The sequence below is a fragment of the Chelonia mydas genome, chromosome 25 (genome assembly GCF_015237465.2).
Source record: "Chelonia mydas isolate rCheMyd1 chromosome 25, rCheMyd1.pri.v2, whole genome shotgun sequence".
In the NCBI taxonomy this organism is placed as follows: domain Eukaryota; kingdom Metazoa; phylum Chordata; order Testudines; family Cheloniidae; genus Chelonia; species Chelonia mydas.
In genome coordinates this window covers 868,655-892,221 of record NC_057858.1, presented here as the reverse complement: position 1 = coordinate 892,221, position 23,567 = coordinate 868,655, and the positions used below count along the sequence as shown (strand labels likewise).

The 23,567-nt window shown below is 43.9% G+C and overlaps 1 protein-coding gene across 15 annotated transcripts in view; it reads right to left on the bottom strand.

The window, feature by feature from the left end:
- The window catches only part of RANBP3 (RAN binding protein 3), a 177,015-nt gene extending 153,914 nt beyond the window's left edge, over positions 1 to 23,101 (bottom strand). For 2 of the 15 annotated variants that reach the window (XM_027822109.3, XM_043535664.1), the window contains exon 1: positions 22,592 to 23,101. In XM_027822109.3, coding sequence (XP_027677910.1) covers positions 22,592 to 22,613 — 22 coding nt within the window. In that variant the 5' untranslated portion in view covers positions 22,614 to 23,101. The remainder of the gene's footprint in view (positions 1 to 22,591) is intronic. The other 13 variants (XM_043535660.1, XM_043535659.1, XM_043535662.1 and 10 more) reach the window with 12 other exon arrangements.
- Positions 23,102 to 23,567: the final 466 nt, after the last annotated feature.

Below are 23,567 nucleotides of genomic sequence, written 5' to 3'. Positions count from 1 at the left end.
TGGTGACCTGGGGCGGGTACTCTTCTGGCTCTGCCAATCTGTTTTTTCACTTCAGCAGGTGGGCATTGTAGTTTTAAGAATGCTTGATAGAGATCTTGTAGGTGTTTGTCTCTGACTGAGGGATTGGGACAAATGCGTTTGTATCTCAGAGGTTGGCTGTAGACAATGGATCATGTGGTGTCCTGGATGGAAGCTGGAGGCAAGTAGATAAGCATAGCGGTCAATAGGTTTCCAGTATAGGGTGGTGTTTGTACGACCATCACTTATTAGCACAATAGTGTCCAGGAAATGGACCGCTTGTGTGGATTGGTCCAGGCTGAGGTTGACGGTGGGATGGAAATTGTTGAAATCATGGTAGAATTCCTCAAGGGCTTCTTTTCCATGGGTCCAGACAATGAATAGGTCATCAACGTAGCGCAAGTAGAGTAGGGGTGTTAGAACAACACTTCCTTAGCTCTCGTCCCCTAAGTCAGCCATAAAAATGTTGGCATACTGTGGCGTCATGTGGGTACCCATAGCAGTGCCGTTGACTTGAAGGTATACATTGTCCCCAAATGCGAAATAGGTGTGGATGAGGACAAAGTCACAAAGGTCAGCCACCAGGTTTGCCGTGACATTATCGGGGATACTGTTCCTGATAGCTTGTATCCATCTTTGTGTGGAAGGAGGGGGAGGTTTAGGTTGGATATTAGGAAAAACCTTTTCACTAGGAGGGTGGTGAAACACTGGAATGCGTTACCTAGGGAGGTGGTGGAATCTCCTTCCTTAGATATTTTTAAGGTCAGGCTTGACAAAGCCCTGGCTGGGATGATTTAGTTGGGGATTGGTCCTGCTTTGGGCAGGGGGTTGGACTAGATGACCTCCTGAGGTCCCTTCCAACCCTGATACTCTATGATTCTATGAATGTTGGTGTGGAGGGCTTCTAAACTGTTCAGGAAGGACAGGCAGGGCAGAAAAGGTGGGGGAGTTGCACTGTAAGTTAAGGGAGCAGTATGACTGCTCAGAGCTCCGGTACGAAACTGCAGAAAAACCTGAGTGTCTATGGATTAAGTTTAGAAGTGTGAGCAACAAGAGTGATTTAGTGGTGGGAGTCTGCTATAGACCACCGGACCAGGGGGATGAGGTGGATGAGGCTTTCTTCCGGCAACTCGCAGAAGCTACTAGATCGCACGCCCTGGTTCTCATGGGTGACTTTAATTTTCCTGATATCTGCTGGGAGAGCAATACAGCGGTGCATAGACAATCCAGGAAGTTTTTGGAAAGCGTAGGAGACAATTTCCTGGTGCAAGTGCTAGACGAGCCAACTAGGGGGGGAGCTTTTCTTGACCTGCTGCTCACAAACAGGGAAGAATTAGTGGGGGAAGCAAAAGTGGACGGGAATCTGGGAGGCAGTGACCATGAGTTGGTTGAGTTCAGGATCCTGACGCAGGGAAGAAAGGTAAGCAGCAGGATACGGACCCTGGACTTCAGGAAAGCAGACTTCGACTCCCTCAGGGAGAGGATGGGTAGGATCCCCTGGGGGACTAACATGAAGGGGAAAGGAGTCCAGGAGAGCTGGCTGTATTTCAAGGAATCCCTGTTGAGGTTACAGGGACAAACAATCCCGATGAGTCGAAAGAATAGTAAATATGGCAGGCGACCAGCTTGGCTTAACGGTGAAATCCTAGCAGATCTTAAACATAAAAAAGAAGCTTACAAGAAGTGGAAGGTTGGACATATGACCAGGGAAGAGTATAAAAATATTGCTCGGGCATGTAGGAATGAAATCAGGAGGGCCAAATCGCACCTGGAGCTGCAGCTAGCAAGAGATGTCAAGAGTAACAAGAAGGGTTTCTTCAGGTATGTTGGCAACAAGAAGAAAGCCAAGGAAAGTGTGGGCCCCTTACTGAATGAGGGAGGCAACCTAGTGACAGAGGATGTGGAAAAAGCTAATGTGCTCAATGCTTTTTTTGCCTCTGTCTTCACTAACAAGGACAGCTCCCAGACTGCTGCGCTGGGCATCACAACATGGGGAGTAGATGGCCAGCCCTCTGTGGAGAAAGAGGTGGTTAGGGACTATTTAGAAAAGCTGGACGTGCACAAGTCTATGGGGCCGGACGAGTTGCATCCGAGAGTGCTAAAGGAATTGGCGGATGTGATTGCAGAGCCATTGGCCAGTATCTTTGAAAACTCATGGCGATCGGGGGAGGTCCCAGATGACTGGAAAAAGGCTAATGTAGTGCCCATCTTTAAAAAAGGGAAGAAGGAGGATCCTGGGAACTACAGGCCAGTCAGCCTCACCTCAGTCCCTGGAAAAATCATGGAGCAGGTCCTCAAGGAATCAATTCTGAAGCACTTAGAGGAGAGGAAAGTGATCAGGAACAGTCAGCATGGATTCACCAAGGGCAAGTCATGCCTGACTAATCTAATTGCCTTCTATGATGAGATAACTGGCTCTGTGGATGAAGGAAAAGAAGTGAACGTGTTGCTCCTTGACTTTAGCAAAGCTTTTGACACGGTCTCCCACAGCATTCTTGTCAGCAAGTTAAAGAAGTATGGGCTGGATGAATGCACTATAAGGTGGGTAGAAAGTTGGCTAGATTGTCGGGCTCAACGGGTAGTGATCAATGGCTCCATGTCTAGTTGGCAGCCGGTATCAAGTGGAGTGCCCCAGAGGTCGGTCCTGGGGCCGGTTTTGTTCAATATCTTCATAAATGATCTGGAGGATGGTGTGGATTGCACCCTCAGCAAATTTGCAGCTGATACTAAACTGGGAGGAGTGGTAGATACAATGGAGGGCAGGGATAGGATACAGAGGGACCTAGACAAATTGGAGGATTGGGCCAAAAGAAACCTGATGCGGTTCAATAAGGATAAGTGCAGGGTCCTGCACTTAGGACGGAAGAACCCAATGCACAGCTACAGACTAGGGACCGAATGGCTAGGCAGCAGTTCTGCGGAAAAGGACCTAGGGGTTACAGTGGACGAGAAGCTGGGTATGAGTCAGCAGTGTGCCCTTGTTGCCAAGAAGGCCAATGGCATTTTGGGATGTATAAGTAGGGGCATAGCGAGCAGATCGAGGGACGTGATCGTTCCCCTCTATTCGACATTGGTGAGGCCTCATCTGGAGTACTGTGTCCAGTTTTGGGCCCCACACTACAAGAAGGACGTGGATAAATTGGAGAGAGTCCAGCGAAGGGCAACAAAAACCATTAGGGGTCTGGAACACATGACTTATGAGGAGAGGCTGAGGGAACTGGGATTGTTTAGTCTGCGGAAGAGAAGAATGAGGGGGGATTTGATAGCTGCTTTCAACTACCTGAGAGGTGGTTCCAGAGAGGATGGTTCTAGACTATTCTCAGTGGTAGAAGAGGACAGGACAAGGAGTAATGGTCTCAAGTTGCAGTGGGGGTGATAGTTGAAGCATGAAGGGACATATGACTCTTTAGCGCATCTGGCAGGTGAATATCTTGCGACGCCGGCTATAACGGTGCCATGAGAACGCCTGTCCTCGCTTTCAGGTGACATTGTAAACAGGAAGTGGGCAGCATTATCTCCTGCAAACGTAAACAAACTTGTTTGTCTGAGCGATTGGCTGAAGTAGGACTGATTGGACGTGTAGGCTCTAAAGTTTTACATTGTTTCATTTTTGAATGCAGTTATTTTTGTACATTCCATTCATAGGGAGCAGTTCCAAAGTACTGCCCGGGGACTCTGTGACAACTATAAAGTGGGGGCACAACTGGTTGAAAAACTGTATTCAGAGTAGTTATCAGTGGTTCGCTGTAAAACTGGGAAGGTATGTCTGTGGCACCTGCGTCTGCACTATTCAATATTTTCATTAAGGACTTGGACAAAGGGGTGGATAGGATGCTTATAAAATTTGCTGGGAGAGGTTGCAAGCATTTTAGAGAGCAGGATTTGAATTCAAAATGACTGGCAAATTTGAGAGTTGATCTGAAATCAAGGTGAAATTCAATAAAGATAAGTGCAAAGTACTTCATTTAGGAGGGAACAATGAAATGCATAGCTACAAAACTGGGAACAACTGGCTAGGTGGTAGTACTGCTGAAATGGTCTGGGGTTATAATGAATCAACAATGTGATGCACTTGCAAAAAATGCTAATATTCTGGGGAGTATTAACAGGAATGTCATATCTAAGCCACAGGACCCCACTCTACTCTGCACTAGTGAGTCTTTAAGCTAGAGCACTGTGTTCAATTTGGGATGTCACACTTAGAAAAGGTGTGGAAAAACTGGCGAGAGTCCACAGAAGAACAACAAAAATGATAAAAGGTTTAGGAAAACCTGACCTATAAGGAAAGGTTAAAAAACTGGACATGATTAGTCTTGAAAAAGCAGACCGAGGGGAGAAAAAATACACTGCCACCAGCATTAACACAGGCAGGCACAAACCCAGATGCAGGTACATGCAGGCTGACCCAGCCACTGCATGAACCAACAATAGAGAAGCTACAGCTAAGATAACCCCCAGCTCCTCAGCCTAAGACCCAGGAGCTGTACCCTCTTTCCCTGGCCAAAACCCCGACCCATGTGAATTTATTTCCCAGTTTGCTCCTCCCTCAATGTGGAGAGGAATATGCAACAAACTTGTGTTAGCCAAGCTGAGATTTTCCCCCAGACACTTCAATTTAAAGGCACACTGATTTAGATAACCCAAAAAACAAGTTTATTAACTACAAAAAAATAGATTAAGCGATAAGTGACAAACAGATCAAAGCAGATTACCTAGTAAATAAACAAAACCACAAACTAAGCCTAAAATACTGGAAAGATTGAGAAATTGCTAATTCATATCCACCCTGACTGATGATACAAGCAGGCTTGCATTCTCAAGGCACAAGATGCACTTGCTTTACAGCTTGGGCTCCCAACCCGCTCCAAATCCTTTTCTTTCGGAACTTCTTTCAGGTGTTCAGTTGTGGGGAGTGAAGAACAGATGTCACTCCCTGCCTTATATAGCTTTTCCATATGGCAGGAACCCTTTACTTCAAACTTGGTTCCCAAACCAGTTTGTGGAAAAATACAGGTACCCAGAATGGACTTCAGAGTCATATGGTCTGGTCACATGCCCTTGCAGAGTCATAGCAACCCTTACTTACAGGCTGGCAGAAACATTCACAGGAAGGCTAAGCTATTTTACAGCCCATTGTCTTTGCTGATGAGCCATTAGCACTGTCCGGGCTTCTTCACTGTTGTGCCTGAAAGGCTGGCTGTGGGAGTTTTCCAGAGTAACCCATTTGAAATACAGATCTATACTCAATGTTCACAACTTCAGATACAAAAATGATACATGCATACAAATAGGATAATCATATTCAGCACATCCTAACTTTTCCAGTGACACCTTACATGACCCATCTGGTACAAAGTGCATCATAATTATTACAATCATATAATATTACTATGACGAATACGGGGTATAGTGTCATAGTTTCATGGAGTTTAAGGTCAAAAGGGACCATCAGATATCTAGTTTGATATACTGCATACAGTAGAACCTCAGAGTTGCAAACACCAGAGTTACAAACTGACCAGTCAACTACACATCTCATTTGGAACTGGAAGTATGCAATCAGGCAGCAGCAAAGACAAATAAATAAATAAATTTAAAAAAAAAAAGGCAAATACAGTGCAGTACTGTGTTAAACTACTAAAAAAAATAAAGGGAAAGTTTAAAAAAAGATTTGACAAGGGAAGGAAACTGTTTCTGTGCTTGTTTTATTTAAATTAAGATGTTAGAAGCAGCATTTTTCTTCTGCACAGTAAAGTTTTAAAGCTGTATTAAGTCAATGTTCAGTTGTAAACTTTTGAAAGAACCACCATCACGTTTTGTTCAGAGTTACGAACAACCTCCATTCCCGAGGTGTTCGTAATTCTGAGGTTCTACTATATCACAAGGCATTAAATTTCACCCAGATACCACTTATTAAGTCCAAAGACTTTTGTTAGACCAAATATTTCTGTCCCCAAGAAACGAAAAAACAGTCACAGAGAGAGAACAGAAGAAACCAAGGTGTAATCAATGCCAGAGGACCCTGCAGTGGCAGGGAACTTATTAGGTGAGATATTACCAGCTGATCCCAGCAGGCAAACGATACCACTTGTTACAGAGAAAGGGGCGTGAACAAACACACACACAAACAAGATCCCTGGCAACGTACCTGGAGAAAATTCCTCCCCAACCCCAAATCTGGCAATCAGAATGACCCTATGAATATGTGAGTAACATACATAGCCAGACTTTTTGTACCACTGAAGAGCACTGGTCTACCCAGTCTAGTGTCCCATCTCCATCTGTGGAGAATCTCTGATGGTTGAGGAAGGCCAAAAAAAACCACCAACCCACCACACACAACCCATAATACATCTAGCCATTTGTATATCAGGGAAACAAATTTCTTTCTTATCCCTTCAGGCAAGTGGCTGAAGCCCAGAAGCATGAGATTTGATCATCATCATCTTAATGCACAGCTGCAAGCGTCATGAGTACATGGAGGGCAATACAAGTAAATCCATTCTATCAATGGCCCGTGTAGGAATGGGATGAACAGGAGGACCCACAGACTCCAGAGCCAGATTCTCCCAGAAAATGGATTAAAGCACATCTTTTTTAAAGATATCTAATCTCATTTTAAAGACTCCAAGTGATGGAGAGTACACTCCCTCCCCTGGTAAGCTGTTCCAATGTTTATTTACCCTTACCACTAAGAAATTGCATCTTACTTCAAGGTTGAATTTGTCCAGTCTAACTTCAGCTTCCAGCCATTGGATCTTATTATGCCTTTGATCAACAAAGTTGAAAAGCCCCCCATAATCAGATCTCTTTTCCATGTGTAACTACTTATCGGGACAGATATGACAATATACTGGACAAACGTTACCGAATTAAGTATTTTAGGAGCCCATTATATTAAAAATGCATGTTTGTGTGTAATTGTGGGATGCATTCAACATGCCTTGGGAAATGTTGGGAGTATCAAAGAAAACTTTTAAACAGTTGGCTAAAACAAGAATGAACTTTTCAAATTAAGTGGGTTTCCCAGTAATTCTCTCGGGAACCTCCTCCAGTTATACTGGAACTCAGCCTTTTGAAGCCTGGCCTGGAGGGGGCAACCTTCATCTGACTTATTACTTTTTCAAGGTGGCTTCAAAGAACAAAAGATAAAAAAAAGAGTCACACCCAGAGCAATGAGTGTGCTTGTTCTGAGTGGAAGTTATGAACTTGTGACCACAGAAAAATGCCTGTATGCCATTTGAAGGACTGCTCATCAGCCGGAGCCCTTTCTGGAGTTAGGATGATCTCTGGGAATGTATGTAGGTTCTTTTATTGTTTTAATATGCTCTCTCTCTCTCTAGTGCTTTTACCTTAAGAAGAAATGTGCTTGCTTAAAAAGAACTGTGTGGTAACTATACTGTATACCATCTCTGAGAAAAAACAAAGCAGGGTCTGCTTAGGCAGTCTGTCTTTTGCAGGGGATATCACAGTATAGTCCAGGGTGGCCAAACCACAGCTCGTGAGCCATTTGCGGCTCTTTTACAGTTAAGGTGCAGTTTTCAGGGGCTTCTGCCAGAGAGCGGGGGGGGGGGGGGGGGGGGGGTTTCTCTTTTACAATTTAAAGGTTCTCTTCCCCCCCCCCCCCAGCAAAATAAAGCTCCCTCTGCTCAAAAAAGAAGTTAAATCTTCAGCACAAGGTTCTAGTTTACAAAAACAGAACTAACTAAATATAAAACCAGAGTCACTTTTACACATTTTCCCTAGCCTTATACTCCAGATGGTATAAGAGTGGAATGCACTACCTCCTAATTACAAGCAAAGCCAATGCATATTTTCCTCAACTGTACAAATGCATGATACAAGTGACAGTTTCTCTGTAAGAACTTGTATAGCAGATTTCCCACACAGTCCAGATACACCTACTTGACTGAACTGCCACATAACACATCAGAGACCACACAATCCTAGTCAGTTCTTTACTGCAGCCAAAGTGTTTCTAGCTTTATAGTGCTGTATGCAATTTGTTCTCAAAATTAGGGGATGAATGGGAGAAAAGAGATGAGATTCAAAAAGACAGGAAGAAAGAAGAAAATATACAAATGAAAAGAGGAAAGAATAAAGCCTAAAGAAGATAAAAATTGTGGTGGGGGAAAGAATGAATTTAGGGGAACAAGACAAGGAAGACAAGGATCAGGTAAGGACAGTAGACTGGTAGAGTCATACAAAATACAGTAGAACCTCAGAGTTACAACTGACTGGTCAATCACACACACACCCACCCACCCCCCCTCATTTGGAACCAGAAGTACACAGTCAGCAGAGACAAAAAAAACAAAAAACAAAAAAAAAACACAAATACTATGACAGGTTTCAGAGTAGCAGCTGTGTTAGTCTGTATTCGCAAAAAGAAAAAGGAGTACTAGTGGCACCTTAGAGGCTAACCAATTTATTTAAACATAAGCTTTTGTGAGCTACAGCTCACTTCATTTCCACTGAACGCATCCGATGAAGTGAGCTGTAGCTCACAAAAGCTTATGTTTAAATAAATTGGTTAGCCTCTAAGGTGCCACTAATACTCCTTTTCTTTTTACAAATACTATGCAGCATAGTACTACAATAAATGTAAACTATTAACAAAAATAAAGGGAAAGTTTAAAAAAAATTTGAAAAGGTAAAGAAACTGTTTCTCTGCTTGTTTCATTTAAATTAAGATGGTTAAAAGCAGCATTTTTCTTCTGCATAGTAAAGTTTCAAAGCTGTATTAAGTCAATGTTCAGTTGTAAATTTTTGAAAAAAACCACCATAATGTTTGTTCAGAGTTACGAACAGCCTCCATTCCCAAGGTGTTCATAACTTGGAGGTTCTACTGTAGAAGGAAAATAATTGTTTATCCTAGTACTGTTGTCCCACAATTTGTCCACAGTGTTGTAGGACTCATGAAATAATGTAATTTGTTTATCCATACTAATGAGAAGGCACTAGGATATAGAGGAATGAGTTACATTTTAACTAATTTGGGGTTAGCGAAGAAAGTTCTTCTTTACTCTTCCTTAAAATTCTGGTGAAAAAAAGATATTACCAAAAAATATTTAAAAGGAGGTGTCAGGAAACTGCGTGTGTAGGAAGAAAAGCATATTGGGCTACAATTGGCACCACTTGTTCCTCTGGATTCAAAAAGTTGTTTTCACTGAAATTAAGTGTAGCTAGTGTCTGTTTACAGTGCAAGTAATTTGTTCCAAGTGGTGCCAAAACGAACAGGAAGAAAAAACATCAATTGTAGAGTCTGCCCTAAATTTCTGTACAGGGACTGTTTAGTATCCCAATTCATTGCCTTTAATGTATGAGTGCTCTGAATGCAAAAGCCACCATATGTATATTCTCTATTATAGACTGCAATGTATATAGACCAAAATTATCAGTTTACACAAGTGCAAATGGCACCTCTGATTACTGGATAGCTATTGCTGGTTGAGAAGAAACAAGAAAAAAGGCTTCAGATAGTCAGCTCAGTCAATTGAAGAGAACATACTTGAACTCTCATACTACACAAGATAATCAGAGCAGCTTATTTTTAAATGAACTTGTACGCAAAAGTTAGAATGCAGGCAACTGTCACTACAGGACTATCTGATCACTTTAGTAAAACAATTATTTCAAACTCGCCATTTGTACTGCTTTCACAAAAGGTTGGAAATAATGTAGTCCTTTCTTCTTGACAAAATATTTTTTTTGTGTCTTGAACTGAACCAGAGTTAACATAGTTGATTCTGTTTAAACAACTACTTTAAATTTAGGGACGGGGAGGAGTGGGGGGAAAACGACTTGTTCCTTGCAACCTGAATTAGCCAGCCACCCCAGATCAATACGCACAATGAGAATATAGGGAAACAGTGTAGATCTTTCACATCCCCCTTTTTCTTTTTCAAATAAAAATGTATTGCAAATCATATTCAAGGATTCAAGATGTAAAAAAGCCTTTGCTGCCAGTATAAACTGGTTATTTGGTTTCAGCTTCTGTTCCCTTTTAGCACTAACATAGACCGAAAGCTTATTTTAAAAGCACAGCTAGTTTTTGCTATACTTCAAATAATAAAAAAATAAAACACACCACACACACACCCCCACACCAGCTTCAGCCCAAGCCACAGATACATCAAATAAAGCAATTGTAACATGTCTGGAAGGGGAAAAAAAAAAAAAAAAAAAGGGCCAACTTTTAGCCTTAAGTAGGGATCATAAGACGCCCCTCCCCAACCCTCGCTACTTTCTATTAAAAGTTTTTAAAAACATTTCAAATTGTTTTTTTAAAGAACTTAAAAATTAATATTCTAACTTTTAATGTTACATCGGACAAAGTGGGTATTCACCCACAAAAAAAGCTTATGCTCCAATACGTCTGTAAGGTGCCACAGCACTTTGCCAATGTTAACATAGCCTTTATTTTAAAAAAAGGGAGTACTTGCGGCACCTTAGAGACTAACAAATTTATTTGAGCATAAGCTTTCGTGAGCTACAGCTCACTTCATCGGATGCATTCAGTGGAAAATACAGTGGGGAGATTTATATACATAGAGAACATGAAACAATGGGTGTTACCATACACACTGTAACCAGAGTGATCTATCAAGGTGAGCTATTACCAGCAGGAGAGCTGGGGGGGGGGGAGGACGACACCTTTTGTCCTGATAATCAAGGTGGGCCATTTCCAGCAGTTGACAAGAACGTGTGAGGAACAGTAGGGAGTGGGAGGGGGGATAAACATGGGGAAATAGTTTTACTTTGTGTAATGACCCATCCACTCCCAGTCTTTATTCAAGCCTAAGTTAAATTGTATCCAGTTTGCATATTAAATTCAGCAGTCTCTCGGAGTCTGTTTTTGAAGCTTTTTTGTTGAAGAAGTGCCACTTTTAGGTCTGTAATCGAGTGACCAGAGAGATTGAAGTGTTCTCCGACTGGTTTTTGAATGTTATAATTCTTGACGTCTGATTTGTGTCCATTTACTCTTTTACGTAGAGACTGTCCAGTTTGGCCAATGTACATGGCAGAGGGGCATTGCTGGCATATGATGGCATGTATCATATTGGTAGATGTGCAGGTGAACAAGCCTCTGATAGTGTGGCTGATGTGATTAGGCCCTATTATGGTGTCCCCTGAATAGATACGTGGACACAGTTTGCAACGGGCTTTGTTGCAAGGATAGGTTCCTGGGTTAGCGGTTCTGTTGTGTGGTTGCTGGTGAGTATTTGCTTCAGGTTGGGGGGCTGTCTGTAGGCAAGGACTGGCCTGTCTCCCAAGATTTCTGAGAGTGATGGGTAGTCTTTCAGGATAGGCTGTAGATCCTTGATGATGCGTTGGAGAGGTTTTAGTTGGGGGCTGAAGGTGACGGCTAGTGGCATCCTGTTATTTTCTTTGTTGGGTCTGTCCTGGAGTAGGTGACTTCTGGGTACTCTTCTGGCTCTATCAATCTGTTTCTTCACTTCAGCAGGTGGATATCGTAGTTGTAAGAATGCTTCATATAGAACTTGTAGGTGTTTGGAGCAAATGCGGTTGTATCACAGAGCTTGGCTGTAGACAATGGATTGTGTGGTGTGGTCTGGATGAAAGCTGGAGGCATGTAGGTAGGCATAGCGGTCAGTAGGTTTCCGGTATAGGGTGGTGTTTATGTGACCTTCGCTTATCAGCACTGTAGTGCCCAGAAAGTGGATCTCTTGTGTCGACTGGTCCACGCTGAGGTTGATGGAGGGATGGAAAAATTGTTGAAATCATGGTGGAATTCCTCAAGGGCTTCTTTTCCATGGGTCCAGATGATGATGTCATCAGTGTAGCGCAAGTAGAGTTGGGGCATTAGGGGACAAAAGCTGAGGAAGCGTTGTTCTAAGTCAGCCATAAAAATGTTGGCATACTGTGGGGCCATGCGGGTACCCATAGCAGTGCCGCTGCTTTGAAGGTATACATTGTCCCCAAATGTGAAATAGTTATGGGTGAGGTCAAAGTTCAGCCACCAGGTTTGCTGTGACATTACTGGGGATACTGTTCCTGACGGCTTGTAGTCCATCTTTGTGTGGAATGTTGGTGTAGAGGGCTTCTACATCCATAGTGGCCAGGATGGTGTTATCAGGAAGATCACCGATGGATTGTCGTTTCCTTAGGAAGTCAGTGGTGTCTCAAAGATAACTGGGAGTGCTGGTAGCGTAGGGCCTGAGGAGGGAATCTACATAGCCAGACAATCCTGCTGTCAGGGTGCCAATGCCTGAGATAATGCGGCGTCCAGGATTTCCAGGTTTATGGATCTTGGGTAGCAGATAGAATACCACAGGTCGGGGTTCCAAGGGTGTGTCTGTGCGGATTTGTTCTTGTGCTTTTTCAGGGAGTTTCTTGAGCAAATGCTGTAGTTTCTTTTGGTAACCCTCAGTGGGATCAGAGGGTAAAATGGCTTGTAGAAAGTGGTGTTAGAGCTGCCTAGCAGCCTCTTGTTCATATTCCAACCTATTCATGTTGACGACAGCACCTCCTTTGTCAGCCTTTTTGATTACGATGTCGGAGTTGTTTCTGAGGCCGTGGATGGCATTGTGTTCTGCACGGCTGAGGTTATGGGGCAAGTGATGCTGGTTTTCCACAATTTCAGCCCATGCACGTTGGCAGAAGCGCTCTATACAGAAGTCCAGTCTGTTCTTTCAACCTTCTTTTTGTAGTCTCGGTAGAAAGCTCTCTGTGGGTTAGTAAGTTGTTCAGATGTGTGTTGGAAATATTCCTTGAGTCGGAAGCATCGAAAATAGGATTCCAGGTCACCACAGAACTGTATCATGTTCATGGGGGTGAAGGGGCAGAAGGAGAGGCCCCGAGATAGGACAGATTCTTCTGCTGGGCTAAGAGTATAGTTGGACAGATTAACAATATTGCTGGGTGGGTTAAGGGAACCACTGTTGTGGCCCTTTGTGGCATGTAGTAGTTTAGATAGTTTAGTGTCCTTTTTCTTTTGCTTCTCTACAAAGTGTGTGTTGTAAATGGCTTGTCTAGTTTTTGTAACGTCCAGCCACGAGGAAGTTTGTGTGGAAGGTATCAGCCACAATATCAGAGGCTCATTCACCTGCACATCTACCAACGTGATATATGCCATCGTGTGCCAGCAATGCCCCTCTGCCATGTACATTGGTCAAACTGGACAGTCTCTATGTAGAAGAATAAATGGACACAAATCAGAAGTCAAGAACTATAACATTCAAAAACCAGTCGGAGAACACTTCAATCTCTCTGGTCACTCGATTACAGACCTAAAAGTGGCAATACTTCAACAAAAAAACTTCAGAAACAGACTCCAACGAGAGACTGCTCAACTGGAATTAAATTTGCAAACTGGATACAGTTAACGTAGGCTTGAATAAAGACTGGGAGTGGATGGGTCATTACACAAAGTAAAAACTATTTCCCCATGTTTATCCCCCCCCCCTTCCACTCCCCACTTTTCCTCAGACGTTCTTTTCAACTGCTGGAAATGGCCCACCTTGATTATCACTACAAAAGGCCTCCATTTTCAAATATATTGATTTTAATTACAATACAGAATACAAAGTTTACAGTGCTCACTTTGCAAGTATTTGTAATAAAAATAATATACTGTAAAAATGATAAATAGTATTTTTCAATTCACCTCATACAAGTACTGTAGTGCAATCTCTATCATGAAAGTGCAACTTACAAATGTAGATTTGTTACATAACTGCACTCAAAAACAAAACAATGTACAACTTTAGAGCCTGCAAGTCCACTCAGTCCTAGTTCTTGTTCATCCAATTGCTAAGACAAACAAATTTGTTTACATTTACGGGAGATAATGCTGCCCACTTCTTGTCTACAATGTCAGCTGAAAGTGAGAACAGGCATTCGCATGTCAATTTTGTAGCCAGCATTGCAAGGTATTTACATACTAGATATGCTAAACATTCGTATGGAATGATGGCCAAAGCACGAAGAGACAAAGGACATGCTTCCATGCCGATGACCCTCATTAAAAAAAATAATGCGTTAATTAAATTTGTGACTGAACTCTTAGGGGAGAATTCTATGCCTCCTGCTCTTTTACTGGCATTCTGCCATATATTCCATGTTATAGCAGTCTTGGATGATAACCCAGCACATGTTCTTCATTTTAAAAACACTTTTACTGCAGATTTGACAAAACACAAAGAAGGTATCTATGTAAGATTTCTAAGGATAGCTACAGCACTCAACCCAAGGTTTAAGAATCTGAAGTGCTGTCCATGCTTTCAGAAGTCTTAAAAGAGCAACACTCCGATGCAAAAACCACAGAACCCAAACCACCAAAAAAGAAAAATCAACCTTTTGCTGGTGGCATCTGACTCAAATGATGAAAGTGAACAGGCTAATGGCATTTTGGGCTGTATAAGTAGGAGCATTGCCAGCAGATCAAGGGACATGATCATTCCCCTCTATTCAGCATTGGTGAGGCCTCATCTGGAGTACTTTGTCCACTTTTGGGCCCCACACTACAAGAAGGATTTGGAAAAATTGGAAAGTCCAGGGGAGGGCAACAAAAATGATTAGGGAGCTGGGGCACACGATTTATGAGGAGAGGCTGAGGGCACTGGAATTATTTAGTCTGCAGAAGAGAAGAATGAGGGGGATTTGATAGCTGCTTTCAACTACCTGAAAGGGGGTTCCAAAGAGGATGGATCTAGACTGTTCTCAGTGGTACCAGTAACAGAACAAGGAGCAAGGGTCTCAAGTCACAGTGGTGGAGGTTTAGGTTGCCTATTAGGAAAAACTTTTTCACTAGGAGGGTGGTGAAGCACTGGAATGGGTTACCTAGGGAGCTGGTGGAATCTCCTTCCTTAGAAGTTTTTAAGGTCAGGCTTAAAGCCCTGGTTGGGATGATTTAGCTGGGGATTGATCCTGCTTTGAGCAGGGGGTTGGACTAGATGACCTCCTGAGGTCCCTTCCAACCCTGATATTCTATGCATCAGTCCGCACTGCTTTAGATAGTTATCAAGCAGAACCCATGATCAGCATGGATGCATGTCCTCTGGAATGGTGGTTGAAGCATGAAGGGAGTATGAATCTTTAGTGCATCTGGCACATAAATATCTTGCAATGAAGGTGTCAAGGTTCCCTCCCCACTCTGAACTCTACGGTACAGATGTGGGGACCCGCATGAAAGACCCCCTAAGCTTATTTCTACCAGCTTAGGTTAAAAACTTCCCCAAGGCACAAATTCTTCCTTGTCCTTGGACGGTATCGCTACCACCACCACCACGTGAGTTAGACAAAGATTCAAGGAAAAGAACCACTTGGGAATTCCTGTTCCCCAAAATATCCCCCCCCCCCACAGCCCCTTCACCCCCTTTCCTGGGGAGGCTTGAGAATAATATACCAACCAAATAGGTTAACAAGGTGAGCACAGACCAGCACCTTGGGTTTTTAGGGCACTAAAAACCAATCAGGTTCTTAAAAGCAGAACTTTATTATAAAGAAAGAGTAAAAGAAGCACCTCCATAAAATCAGGATGGAAGGTAATTTTACAGGTTAATCAGATTCAAAACACAGAGAATTCCCCTCTAGGCAAAACTTTAAAGTTACCAAACAAAAAAAAAAAAAAAAAAAAAAAAAAAACCACACACAAAAATAAACCTCCCTCTTATCCTAGGGAAAATTCACAAGCTAAAACAGAAGATAGTCTAACGCATTTCCTTCCTATTACTTACAATTTGTAATCTTAGAGGCTTAGTTCAAGTATGGCTTTAGGAGATCTATTTTCCCTGCCCTGGTTCCTCGCTATCCCAGAGACAACACAAAGAAGCACAAAACAAAAACCCTCTCCCACAGATTTTAAAGTAACTTCTCTCCTTATTGATTCTTTTGATCAGGTGCCAACCAGGTTACCTAAGCTTCTAAACCCTTTACAGGTAAAGGAGGGATTTTATGCTACCCTTAGCTGTATGTTTATGCCAGCCGGCTACAAGAGTGTCATGAGAGTGCCTGTTCTCACAGTCAGGTGACAATGTAAACAAGAAGCGGGCAGCTTTATCTCCTGCAAATATAAACAAACTTTTACAGTGATTGGCTGAACAAGAAGTAGGACTGAGTGGACTTTCAGGCTCTAGGTTTTACATTGTTTTGGTTTTGAGTGCAGTTTTTTTTTGTATGCAATTCTACATTTTTATGTTCAGCTTCCATGATAAGGAGATTGCACTACAGTACTTGTATTAGGTGAATTGAAAAATACTATTTTTCTTTTTTACAGCACAGATATTTGTAATCAAACATATAAAGTGAGCACTGTACACTCTGTATGTTGTGTTGTAATTGAAATCAATATATTTGAAAATGCAGAAAATATCCAAAATATTAAAAATAGTATTCTATTATTGTTTAACAGCGCAATTAATTGCACTGTTAAACGATTTAAAAAATTAATCGTGATTGACTGCCCTAATTCAGTATTTGACTTCATATCTGATAGCTAACTGGTGCAAAGCCAGCATGAGAAGAACAAAATAATGTTGTTTATAGGCCCTACAAAAGCTAGCAGTCTCTTGAGTGTTTCAGTAAGAGAACAACTGAGCATTTGGAGAGTGGTTTGTTTTAACAGATACACATTTAGATTCCAAACATTTTGTTCCTCTCGCCACAAAAATCAGATCGCAACTTTAAGGTAGGTCAAACTACACATTTAAAGTCACAGCAGAAATAAAATCACTGTAACACAGATTTGGCACAAAATCAATATCACAGTTTTGAAAACAAGTGTTACAGATTTTTGTTGGTTCTATGTTTTAATTTATTCAGAGATGAAAAAACTTCTGCTGTTTGCCTATGATCATGATCTGTAGTTCTTTGACTGCCAAGTGCAGTGATTATATGTGCATGACAATCAAGATCTCCAATATCCATGCTCAGGTCAAATTCATGAATTTGACAAGATAGTTGGAGAATGGAAATGGTGCAGACCACCAGTATTGAAGATGTAAATACCCAGGCAACAATCCAGACTCAACTAAGGTGCAGCCACTTATACTAAGAAGTCAGCTCCTATTCTGGAGAAGAGCATGAAACTAACCAAAGAATCTCTAAGGTCCTGAGTGTAAGATACTTTGTCCTTTAGAGAGTGATTCCTGGAGCATTTTCAGGAACAATGGTATTATACTAGTAGTAATTACTCTTTAAATCTATTAGTACTACACATGTTTAAACTATAAATAGGGCCCTTCATTTTCGGTTTTTATTTTATTCATTTTTTCCCAGGAATTTATCGGTGTTTATTATAACAAAAAACAGGTAAAAATCGGTGGAAAAAAATTATTAACTGTTCTGGGTAAATACTGGGGTTTATTTTGGTGGATGGAAGGACAGTGGGGAAAAAAAATTTAGTTGAATTCCAGTCATCAAAGCATTAATCTATGTGGTTTGCTGCAGAACTAAAACAGAACTCAGAACACAATGCCACCTCTGAGTTTAAGAAAACTATAAGAAAAGAAAAAGGAGTACTTGTGGCACCTTAGAGACTAACAAATTTATTTGAGCATAAACTTTCGTGAGCTACAGCTCACTTCATCGGATGCATTCAGTGGAAAAGAAAACTTTTATTTGAATAAACAGTTTACTATTATAAACTTAGAACTAATAGCCTATAAATATTTACATTTAATAATTGGACCACACCATTTACAGTGCATATATCCAACTTCATCCTTTTCTCCTGTTTCTTTTTTAAACTTTTGAATACTTCCTTGTGTCCTGAAAACTATTCTGATACAGATTTTCATTTTCTTCGTATTTTAGTGGCTCAGATCTTTAAATCATTTTCTGCTAACAGCTTAAAACGTGTATGTGGTAGTTCAGATGTGCACATACTTCAGAGCTTGTGTGTCTGTTTACTGTGTGTATCTTTTAGACCAGTGATCACCAACCCGTCGATTGCGATCGACTCGTCGATCCTGGACCCTCTGCCAGTCGATTGTGATCTCCGGGCTGCTAAAAGTCTGGTGGCTGGCTGCTGGCACATCTCTATGGCCCCTGGGAGAAGGAAGGATGAGGAGGTGACTGCAGCACCATCCCTGCAGCTCCCATTAGCTGGGAACCGGCCAATGGGAGCTGCAGGGGTGGCGCTTGTGGATAGAGGCAGCACACAGAGACCCGCTGCCCTCCTGCCCCACAGGGGTCTGCAGAGATGTGCCAGCCAGCTGCTTCTGGGAGCAACATGGGACCAGGGCAGGCAGGCAGACTGCCTGAGCCCCGCTGCGCCACAGATCAGAAGTCGCTTGTGGTAAGCGCCTCCCAGCCAGAGCCTGCACCTTGCCCCTTCTGCACCCCAACCCCCTGCCCCAGGCTCAGCCAATGCACACCGCATAGTTGAGAATGTTACACTGATTTGTGACAATCCCTGAAGGATTTTGGATCTATAAACCACAAATGACACTAATAAAAAATAAAACTCATGAAATGTCCGATGGATTCTAGGAGATTAGAATGACCATCTGCACACAAACTCCCTCCCAGAGCTTGCAGCCCAACCCCCCCTGGCCCAGGCTCAGCGAGGAGCCCCCTCCTTCCCACACACTGAACCCCTTTGCTCCAGTCCAGGGCCTGCACTCCCTCCTGCACCCCAACCCCCTGCCCCAGCCCGGTGAAAGTGAGTGAGGGTGGGGGAGAGCAAGTGATGGAGAGAGGGGGGAATGGAGTGAGCAGGACAGGGCCTCGTGGAAGCGGATCCTTGGTTGACCTTTCATTCAAAAAGTGATCTTGTGTGTAAAAAGGCTGGAGACCACTGCTCCAGACTGATACTTCAGATAGCTTTGCATATACAAACAGACTAATGTATTGTCCTAATACATATCTCATGCAATGTATTGTATTTTCCTAACATGTTATATTTATATATTTGAATGATACAAAAGTAGGGTGAAAATTGAAAAAACAAATACTTTTTATAAAAACAGGATTTTTTTTGGTAAAAATTGGTTTAAACTGAAACAAAAGGGCATAACTGTAAGTACCATGGAAAGCTACTCAACTTCCTGTCACAAGCATATTCACATAAATCAATCTTGAAAGTTTGTTAGAGGAGAATTCATCAAAACAAGTGTCAGGCACTAACCCAGTCATCTTAGAAGAGAGACATTACTGTAGTACCTAGGCGTGGTAGTCATGGAAGAGGACCCCATTGTGCTAGGCACTGTATAAATACAGAATAAGACGACAGTCCCTGCCCCAAAGAGCTTACAACGTAAGTATAAAACAGAACACAGACGGATCAAGAGAGAGGGGTACAAGGAAACCACAAGGCAAAATTGGTCACAATAGGCAGTTGCCTCAGGATGCCAGCAGCCTAAAAGTGGTCACGTTTTTTGTACACTGAAAGGAGAGCGTTACGGAGAGTTTTGAATGAGGTTAATGACAGAGCTTTGTGGATTTTTAGAGGGAGTTCCTCCAAGCATGAGGAAAAATATGGAAGAAGGCATGAAGGTGCTTGTTTGAACATTTAATGAGTGGGTGATGGAGGTTGGCATCATGCCTAATCAGAGGTGGGAATCTACATCTCAGTCTGCATGAGAAATGATAGATATGGTGGGGAGAGGCCATAAAAGGCCTTCAAAGTAAAGGTAAGTTCTCTTCAATGCAACAGAGAAGAGGAAGCCAATTGATGGATGCAAGGAGAGCGCAACAGGATAAGAAAATGACTTTTGCAGCAGCATTCTGAATGGATGTGAGCATTACAAGATTGCATTTGTCAAAGCCAGAGAAGAGGACATTAATCAAGATGAGACTTGTAGCGGTGCAGATGGATAGGAAAGGCCTTATCTTAGAGACATTATGCAGAAAGAACCAACAAAATGTAGATATAGCCTGGATATGAGGACCTAGACAGAGGTCCAAGTTAAAGATGACACCAAGCTCAGGGACCTGAGTGACAGTAGGATGGTGGTGCTGTCCAGTGATCAAGAAAGGTAGTGGGGGAGGAGACTAAGAGCTCTGTTATAGTCATGTTAAGCTTGAGTTGATGGCTAGACATCCACAAAAAAAAAAGAGGTTAGAGAGAGACAGATAGATTTGGACAGAGAGAGAGATCTGGGAGTAGAGAGGCAGATCTGCAAGTCATCAACATAGGGACACTAGCTGAATTTGTGTTTGAGGATGAGATGACCCAGAGATAAAATGTAGAGGAGAAGAGAAGGGACCAAGGACAGAGCCCTGTAACCTGCCCACTGAAAGTCAGTGAGCAGATAAGGAGGATTCTCCAAAGTTCATGCTAAAGAAGCTATTAGAGAAGTAGAAGAAGAATCATGAGAGGCCAGAGATTATAAAAGTTAAGGGATGTCAAGATTTCAAGAAGAGCGTGGTCTGTATTGAAAGCAGCTGACAGACTGAGAATGGGGATGAAGCACTGGTTTTGAGCTTTGACTAGGAAGAGGTCAAAGACTTTGGGGAGAATGGTTTCAATGGAGCGCAAGCGGCAGAAGCCAGATTGGAGAGGACCTAGAATTCACAGAGTCTAAGGCCATAAGTGACACTATGATCATCTAGGTTTCAGAGTAACAGCCTTGTTAGTCTGTATTCGCAAAAAGAAAAGGAGGACTTGTGGCACCTTAGAGACTAACCAATTTATTTGAGCATGAGCTTTCGTGAGCTACAGCTGTAGCTCACGAAAGCTCATGCTCAAATAAATTGGTTAGTCTCTAAGGTGCCACAAGTCCTCCTTTTGTTTTTATGATCATCTAGTTTGACCTCCTGCACTGGATGGATCTGCAGGTCAGGAACTCCAAACAACTCATTCAATGATCTTCTGAAAAGAAGGAATAAGGTATGGCAGCTGGAGAAGCTGGCCCAGGGATGTGTCACATATCAAGGTTATTTAACAAACCACATTAAGTATCTTACACTATTTATTAGCAGTAATGTTACCTTAAAGATAGTAAAATGAGAAAGACAAATATAATTAGCTAAGACTAACATTAAATCCATTGAAACCTATATTTTTATTTGTGCAGCATTCAGTTACCTGAAATGCCAAAAAGAGAGGTGACTTCAACACACGCGCACACACTTTCTATCCCTAGAAGCCTCGACCTTCTTTACATTACTCTGAAGGGCACAGTGCAAGACATTAGCATACATTTCTCTCTATTATCTGTATGTTTTTGCTTGGTTTCCAACTTTGATTTTAGTGCTTACCCTAGGGCTCATTGACATAATGCTTCACAGTTTATGTTATGTTAAAGTTTTCTATGTATCTTCTACTTTGGAGATACACATTAAGGCCATGTCCACACTGTGCACCTTACAACAGTACGGCTCTGCCACTGCAGCCACGTCATTATAAAGTGTGCTGTGTGGTTGCTCTTTATCACCAGGAGTAAAACCACCTCCAATAAGGGGGGGACGGGGGGGGGGTATCTTCGTCCCTGGGAGCACACTTCCGCAGATGAAGCGCTGTCCACACCAGCACTTTTCATTGCTAAAAGTTTTGTCGTTCAGGCGGGTGTTTTTTCACACACCCTGAGCAACAAAAGTTTTAGCAATGAAAGTGCCAGTGTAGACAAACCCTAAGACCTATAGAGGGCATACTCCCATCCTTTCCTAAAACTCCTTGGGAAGAAGGGATAAAACCAATTCCCTTGCCCTCACAAATTTATGGCTATACAAAAGATGCCTAAATTTCCCCTAACCCTACAGAGCATATTTCTTAAGTGCTAGACATAAGCGTGGATACAGCACTGAAAACAACAGCTGAAATGGAGATTTTACAGCACTACTATATAGACAGGCCAGGGACGGGGCATAGGGACGTGGTACCTGAACACTGCCTAGAAAGGGGTGAAATATCAGGAGGCACCAAATCCCAAACTGGTGAGAAGTACTGAGCTTCCTTCTTTTCAAATTTTTGGGGTTCAAGTGATAATTAAGCAAGCAGCAGCTCTCAGGGGTCTCTTTTACATTGCTATGTAACTTTGCACCATGAACTAAACTGGGTGACTAATGGAAACATACATGTATGTTTTGTTCACTTTCTGAATGTACACATGCATACCTACCAAGCAAGCTAGACTCTCTACAAAGGGATGTAGTTATCATCCTACATCGGGGGTTTTAGTAGCAAAAGAACAGCTTTGCTCCTGGGGCAGTAATAAATAACACTCACCTCAAGGGGACTTCCGTACCGGCAGGCTGGCAGACAAGGACTCAGTAGACAGCCCCTGACCCGCACGCCCTACATCAATAGGCCTGTGCCCACGGCGACTCCCAACCCCCGAGTTCCGTCACCCCCATGCTCTCGCCTCCTCAAGAGCCAACCCCTGACAGGCCCGGCCCACGTGCCTGCCCCATGGCGGGTGTCAGCGGGCTCCCCCGTGGGCGGTAGAGCAGGGAAATAGCCGGCCCCACTTAGGCCCAGCCGCTCCCTTTGTCCAGCGGCTCCCTCCGCGGTAGCCGAGACTGGAGCAGGCGGCAGGGAGGAGGAAACCCCCGACAGGGCCCATGGAGCTCCCCCCCAGGCTATGCCAGGCCGGCTGCAGCCCACGACCCACCCGGCCCAGACTCTTCCTCCGCACAACTGCGATCCCGACCGCATCCCCCCTACCTTCGTTCGCTAAATCCGCCATTTTACTTCCTCAATCACTCCCAGAGTGCAGCGCGCGACCAGCCGGAGTCCGACTTACAACAGACACAGCGATGGAGCGCATGCGCGGCGTATCCCGCGCCCCAGTCAAGACAGGACACACAGCGCATGCTCCGTTGGACATGGCTCCTCACTCTCGTAGTACGCATGCCCTGAAAACAGCAGTTCTCTTCATTCCGCCGCTCACGGTTAGAAAAATAGTGCGCCTGCGCCAAACCCACCCGCTACAGGAATATCAGAGATCCTGAGGGAGGCGTGGAGTCCGACTCCGCATCCAGAGTAACATGGAGCATGCGCACACATACACACTCCACAGTTCCTAAACCCCAAGCTACATAATATCCCTCCCCACCTCTGCCCTCGGGCCAGGGCGGGGCGCAGAGGCTCAGGCGTGTGACTGCCCTGCTCCCGCCACGCCCACAGGCACCGCTACCACAGCGCGGGCGAGTCCCTAAAGACCCCGCCCCCCTCGGCTCCTCCCCCCACCTCCAGCACCCCGCCCCCCTCGGCTCCTCCCCCCCGCCTTCCTCCACAGCCACCTCCCCGCCCCCCTCGGTACCTCACCGCCACCTCCAGCACCCCGCCCCCCTCGGCTCCTCCCCCCCACCTCCAGCACCCCGCCCCCTCGGCTCCTCCCCACCACCTTCCTCCACAGCCACCTCCCCGCCCCCCTCGGTACCTCACCGCCACCTCCAGCACCCCGCCCCCCTCTGCTCCTCACCCCCACCTCCAGCACCCCGCCCCCCTCGGCTCCTCCCCACCACCTTCCTCCACAGCCACCTCCCCGCCCCCCTCGGCTCCTCCCCGCCACCTTCCTCCACAGCCACCTCCCCGCCCCCCTCGGTACCTCACCGCCACCTCCAGCACCCCGCCCCCCTCGGCTCCTCCCCACCACCTTCCTCCACAGCCACCTCCCCGCCCCCCTCGGCTCCTCCCC